The following is a 5,955-nucleotide window of genomic DNA, read 5'->3' as shown; positions in this document are numbered from 1 at the left end:
TGTGTGTGTGTGTGTGTGTGTGTGTGTGTGTGTGTGTGTGTGTGTGTGTATGTGTTTGCGCATGCTTGCACGTGGGCATGCGCATGCATGCATGTGTGCATGCGTGTATGTATGCGTGTATGTATGCGTGTATGTATGCGTGTATGTATGCGTGTGTGTATGCCGGATTCATAGTTGTGCCGTGCAGCGTGTGTCTCCGTTATTACCTTCGTGCCACAAGGTGGCGACATGTGTACATCGGTGCGTCCATCACGCACAAGGCTTGTAAAAGCTGGGACCATCGCGGCGTTGCTAGCAGGAGTCTTCGCTCGGCCCTTGAACACCTCCTCACTTCGCCGCTTGATCGGCCCGCTCTTGCGCCACTCAGGGCAGCTTCAAGCGGCCGGTGGCGGCGGAGCACCTGATGTCGGGGCAGGAGTTCCCCAAGCCCCCCAAGATATCAGCATCGTGAGCTGCACTCCACTGCTCTGCTCCTTCCAGTTGCATTCAACATAAAATCGTTGTTTCCATGCAGCAGGGCAATGTTCGATGTCAGGGAGCATTGCGCTCGCCGTCTCCTGGTACTGCCAGGCTTGAGGTGGGAACCCCCGCGTAGGTGTCTCCCTGAGCCCCCTGCCCCGGCCTCTCCTGCAAACAACCCGCACCGTCCACCGCTCCGCAGCTTCATGCACTTTGTGTTCAGCGGTGCCGCCAAGGTGTTTGCCAGCAGCACGGACGTTTTCGTGCAGGGTGAGAGGAACGCACCGCGTGGCGCAAGGATTACCCCACGCGGGAGCGACAGGGCAGCCCGGCTGCGTGCTTGTTGTCTCCCTGTTGGTCCGACGCTGCGTATCTTCTGTGCGTATCTTATCATCGTATGCCTTGCCCTGCCATTCCCCTAGACCTTGGCTGCTTGCAGCCTGTTGAGAGTCTGGCGTGGCCCCACGCTCCCCTTGCCCAACGCTCGCAAGCCCCAAGCACCCATGCAGCCGCTGCCCCCCGACGAACCACGCGCATCCCGTCCCCCCGCTCCAGAGGGGGAGCCGATGCACTTCCGCTTTCCGGTGCTGGCCGCAGCGCAGCTGGTCAATGTGTCGCGCAGGGGCGAGGAGCCCGGCCTGCTCGACGCCACGGAGGACATGCGCCTGTGGTGTCCCGAGCTCGCATCGTCGCGCACTGGCGGCCCCGCGGCTGCCGACAAGCGGCGGCGGTTTTTCGACACGCCGGCAAACCTGGCGGGGCGTGTGCTGGGGCCCGAGTACGTGTGGACGCTGCACCTGCACCAGAGCCTGATTGACTTCAGCACGTACAAGCTGGGGCTGGCGGGGGTGCCGTTCTCCATCGACCTGGTGTCCCTGCTGGACGTGCAGCCGCTGCAGATCATGGCCAAGGACCACCAGGTGGGGAGGGATGTGTGTGTGTGTGTGTGGTTGTGTGTGGTTGTGTGTGTATGTGTGAATATGTGGGCGTGTGTTTGGGGGAATCAGTGGTTGTGAAGCGTGGGGAGTGGTGGTCGGACAGGGGTGTCTGGAGGGCGGTAGACGCGAGGGGCGGGGATGTGAGCGTGACTTTGCCAGGACAGCATGCTTTGGCTTTGGTGGGTTCACCTCACGCGGACAGGAAAGAGCTTGTATGTTTGGGGCCGGAGAGAGAGGACAGGGGCAGGCGACAGTCCCGGCCATTGCGTGCAAGCGCCTGCTGGGCCTTTGCGCACGCGGCTCTGCAGACTAGCAGTTTTCTGCCCCTCAAACCTCGCACGCACCCATGTCCCACCCTTACTCACACCCAGACCGGGGAGTACATATTCAACGTGCTGATGTGGAATGAGCGCCTGCTGTACACAGACAGCCCCTCACAGGGCGAGGAGCAGGCCAAGGGGGTGTCTGGCCGCCTGAAGGACAGGTTCAAGGGCCTGCTCTCAGGCTGGTAGAGGGACGCAAGCGGCAGGCGGGCGCCCATTGCCCCTCACGCACGCAGTGGGCCCGTGAACGGCCTTAATCAGCGCGGCTGTCAGGCGAACAGCCCATGCAGCCGGGCTCGCTGCGGCTGGCGCGGCGCGACGGCGCGCGGTAGAAACCAGCAGCATGCAGATGTGTATATGACAGGTCTCTTGCCAGACTACCAATAGATGGCCGCCCATGGGACCCATGTCACAGGCGCTGCTGCCTGTCATGCGGGTGTGCGACAGCGCTCAAACCACCAGGAATTAGGGTATATCGGGGCCACGAGTGCTGCGTCAGGCAGGCGGTGGCAGGTGGAGCCTCTCGCGGTTGTATGCCAGGCTGCAAGTCCCGCTGCTTGCGCTGCGGCAGCGCGACGGCCATGCTCATCCACCGCGTTGGCCAGCTGCTAGGAGCAGACTCCAGCTTCGGGAGCGGCACCCCCTCCCCGCAAAACGCACTGCATGACTTCCTTTGTCCAGGGGTTTTCCTCTTTCATCTAATCTTTGAAACAGCTGTCTAGACACACGAGTGCAAGATATAATACATTCCGCGCTGGCGTGCGGCGTCAGTGGTGCCCTGTTGGCGCGGGACGGTGTGGTGCGCGTGCTCATCTGCCAAACCCAGATGCCTGCTGCGTGCGCCTGCACACGGGACCTGATGGGGGCTCTGTCTTCTGACAGATGCGCGTATGATATTGTTTTCCGTTGCCACCCTGAAATCCCCCACACGTGTAGATCCCTGCCGCAAGGCGCGTGCTTTGAACACATTGCAGGCACAGGCGCAGTCCACTCCGGCCGTGTGTCGGCCGGACTGCACACCTGATGCCACTCAATGGCATTCAATGTGCGCTCCCTGCATCAGATGCCGCTGGAACGGCCCTGTTTATTGTATGATTGCATTCGCCCAGGCATTCGCGGCGCCAGAACTGGGGTTGCCCCCCGCTGCCCACCCTGACGCCTCGGCGATTGCACCAGGCTGTGGCTGGGTAACACTGTGCTTTTGAGTGCGATACCCAATGCATGCATGACATTTGCGATACATTACAGTTATATGCCAGGTTCAAGGCAGTCCAGGCGTCCTTTGGGAGGGGGTGAGAGTTGAGGCAGCAGGGGCGGTTGCTGTGCTGAGTGTCCCATTGGGTACCGGTAGCACTGCTTGCAGCCGCAGCGCCGCAAGATGCGACCTTTTGTTTCTTGGAACCTGTGTGCTTAAAGAAAGAATCCTTTCAGATATGAACGGCAACTTTAGAAGGATCAGGCGCGCAGGCGATCCACACAGCATGCGGCGGAAAAGTGCGGCGTTGCAGCCACCGGCGCCAGTCGCACTCACTCCTGGGACACAGCAGATGGATCCGCACGATCTGTGCAGAAATATCAAGGGCAATTTCTAGCTGTTGTATGGCTCTTCTCGTGTCGCAGCCGCGGCACAGGTGCGGGACCACAACTTCGCGGGCGGCTCAGGAAGAAACCCGCCCGTCCCCCTCCCTTACCCTGCATTAAGTGTTCGGACACAAACATCACATGGGAATGTGTTTTTGTCATCCCTCAGCTCCAACCCCCTCTCCCTCCGCACCCCTCGACGGGGCCATCACATCCTGCGCACTCATCTGCGCCTCTGCCAGCCGGACCCCTCCCCGGACACTTAAACAGATATATAAGGAGTAAAGGCGGAGAACTGGGCCTGGTAGCTCGCCCCTGGGACCAGCATCTTCCTGCGACCACCGCGGTCCCCCCGCGGCTTGTCCGCTTGTGCTGAGGAGCGCTAGCATGGAGAGCGCACCAGTTATGGACAGTGCCATAGCGCAGCAGCGCGCGGCCAGCGCGCCCGCACCCGCTGGCGACAAGCTGGCGCAACTGCCTGCGGCGCCCACCATCATCGCCGAAGCCTGCAGCGCCAGCGACTGCAGCAGCACCGCCGCGGACCAGCAGCTAGACCGCAGCGACGAGCACATCTCTGGGTATTACGACCTGGCGCCCAAGGAGGTGCACCCCTTCCACAGGCCCGCCATGCCGTCACAGGAAGCGATGCGGGCGTCCCCCCACCACCCCGTTGTGGTCACAGCCAACCCGATGGCCGGCGGCCAGGTGGGCGCGAATGCGCGCGTCTGCATGAGCATACAGGAAGATAGTGGGCGGTTCATGGGCTTGCGATCAGAAGAGGGGCAGCAGGCCCACGCGCAACGCGGTGTCGCGCTTAAGCGCCGGGCGGCGGAGCCTGCAGCGGCCGCGCCCCCGCTGCTTGAGCGCGCGCGCGCGGCGGTCCGCCAGGAGCGCCCCGCGCTCCTCGCGCCCCCTCCCCTCCACCCCTTCTGCCCGATCCCCCCTGCACACCACCCCTCCATTTCCCTCCTCCCCGCGCCCCCCCTTGTAACAGGTCCTGGATGGCGCGACCGACCCGAATGCCCACATGCCGGTCAACGGCCGCTCCTTCAGCGTTGAGACTGACATGTTCAGCGGCCGCGTGGAGATCCACCTCAAGGGCCTCAAGACCAGCAACAAGGAGATGTTTGCGGGCAAGAAGCGGTACTTCCAGATCGCCTGCCAGGTGGGGGGGCGCCCCGTCTACTGGTCGACGGGGGCAGGCCAGGCGCGGCAGGGCGCACGTGAAGCGGCTCTCCTCGCGCCAGCCGCGCGCGAAGCGAGGTATACGCTCAGCCGCGCCGCGCTCTTGTCGCATGCCGCCCGCTCCTAATCACGGGCACGCCAGCAAGCAGCGCGGCCCAGGCTCCTTGCCCATTCGATGCTGCTGGTCACCCCAGTAAACCAACCCGAGCCGCAACGAACCCTCAACCACGCCTCATCTTGCCCTCGAGTTCAAATTTTCCCCCAACCCCCCAACCCTTGCCCCGCAAAAGGGCAAGTTCAAGCGGGAGGTGGACGCGGACGCGATCTGCATGGGCCAGGAGTTTGTCAAGGCGGCCAACGTGTCGGCCTGGATCGCGGAGATGGTGCTCACGGGCGCGGCCAAGGTGTTCAGCAGCAGCGCGCACGTCGACATCTACGCGCGGCTGCCCTACTTCATGAACCCCGTGCTCGCGGCCTGCCAGGTGCGCCGCCCGCGCCGCGCCTGGCTCCCTCTGCGTTGCACGGAAGCCGTGCGGGCGTGTGCCAAGCGGAGCTTGGGTTGGGTTCATGATCATACGCCGGCGGGCACTGTGGCCTCGCAGCACGCCTGCACGCTCGCCGGGCTGCCTGAACGCACCCTATACAGTCAAGAAAGCGAGGCCCGGACAGCAGGAACTTGGTCCATTATAGGCACATGTCCCTTACGTAGCCCCCATCCTCCTGAACCGCGCCTCCTCGCCCCTTTTGACCCAATCCACACCGCCCACCAGCTGGTCAACGTGTCGCGCGACGAGGACGCCCCCGCAAACATCTGGGACGCTCAGGAGGACCTGCGCCTGTTCGCACCAGAGCTGGTGGACAAGCACGGCGCCCCCAGTAAGAGCCGCCCGCCCGCCTGCGCCGCTCCTGGGCCATGGCTTTGGCGCTTAACCGGTCAACCCAGCCGTGCAGACTGTCACTGCGCTGCCTGGTTGTGTGTGCAACAGAACTGCTGCCTCTCCTCATACCCTGGTTTACAGAAAGGAGGGCGGGGGCTGAGTCCTGGGCGCTACGCGGCACTGCGGATTGCAAGCCAAATTTCAGCTGCCGTGCTTCCAGCTGCATCTGGCCTGCTCCAACGCATGAGAGCCACTTGCCCCGCCCCCTCCGCCCCCGCAGCCGTGTCTGAGAAGCGGCGCAAGTGGTGCGACCACCCGGAAAACCTCAAGGGGCGCAAGTTCACGCCGGAGCACACCTACACCATCCACATCTGGCAGCACCTCATCGACTTTGCGAGCTACAAGCTTAACATCGGCGGCTTTGTCAACCTGGACCTCACGGCGGTGCTCAACGCGCAGCCCCTGCAGCTGACCTGCAAGGACATCAAGGTGTGCGCGCATGCGTGTGTGTGTGTGTGCGCGCGCGTGTGTGCGTGCGTGCGTGCGTGCGTGCGTGCGTGTGTGTGTGTGTGTGTGTGTGTGTGTGTGTGT

At 63.2% G+C, this 5,955-nt stretch overlaps 2 protein-coding genes across 2 annotated transcripts in view; both read left to right on the top strand.

Annotated features, from left to right (window-relative positions):
• The window catches only part of MNEG_6761 (hypothetical protein), a gene marked incomplete at both ends in the record, with an annotated part of 3,418 nt that extends 1,509 nt beyond the window's left edge, over positions 1-1,909 (top strand). Inside the window, 4 exons of the mRNA XM_014044764.1 lie at positions 368-447; positions 662-729; positions 1,015-1,379; positions 1,769-1,909. Of these exons, the coding sequence (XP_013900218.1) occupies positions 368-447; positions 662-729; positions 1,015-1,379; positions 1,769-1,909 (654 nt within the window). The remainder of the gene's footprint in view (positions 1-367; positions 448-661; positions 730-1,014; positions 1,380-1,768) is intronic.
• Positions 1,910-3,688: 1,779 nt separating this feature from the next.
• MNEG_6760 (hypothetical protein) lies at positions 3,689-5,836 on the top strand (the record flags this gene model as incomplete). Its single annotated transcript, XM_014044763.1, has 6 exons — positions 3,689-4,180; positions 4,296-4,466; positions 4,777-4,968; positions 5,257-5,362; positions 5,645-5,702; positions 5,824-5,836. The coding sequence occupies 6 exons, from the start codon at positions 3,689-3,691 to the stop codon at positions 5,834-5,836; spliced, it is 1,032 nt and encodes a 343-aa protein (XP_013900217.1).
• Positions 5,837-5,955: the final 119 nt, after the last annotated feature.

The sequence above is a fragment of the Monoraphidium neglectum genome (assembly GCF_000611645.1).
Source record: "Monoraphidium neglectum strain SAG 48.87 unplaced genomic scaffold scaffold01132, whole genome shotgun sequence".
Taxonomy (NCBI): domain Eukaryota; kingdom Viridiplantae; phylum Chlorophyta; class Chlorophyceae; order Sphaeropleales; family Selenastraceae; genus Monoraphidium; species Monoraphidium neglectum.
Note: the sequence above shows the minus strand (reverse complement) of the source record. Positions and strands in the feature narration are given on the sequence as shown.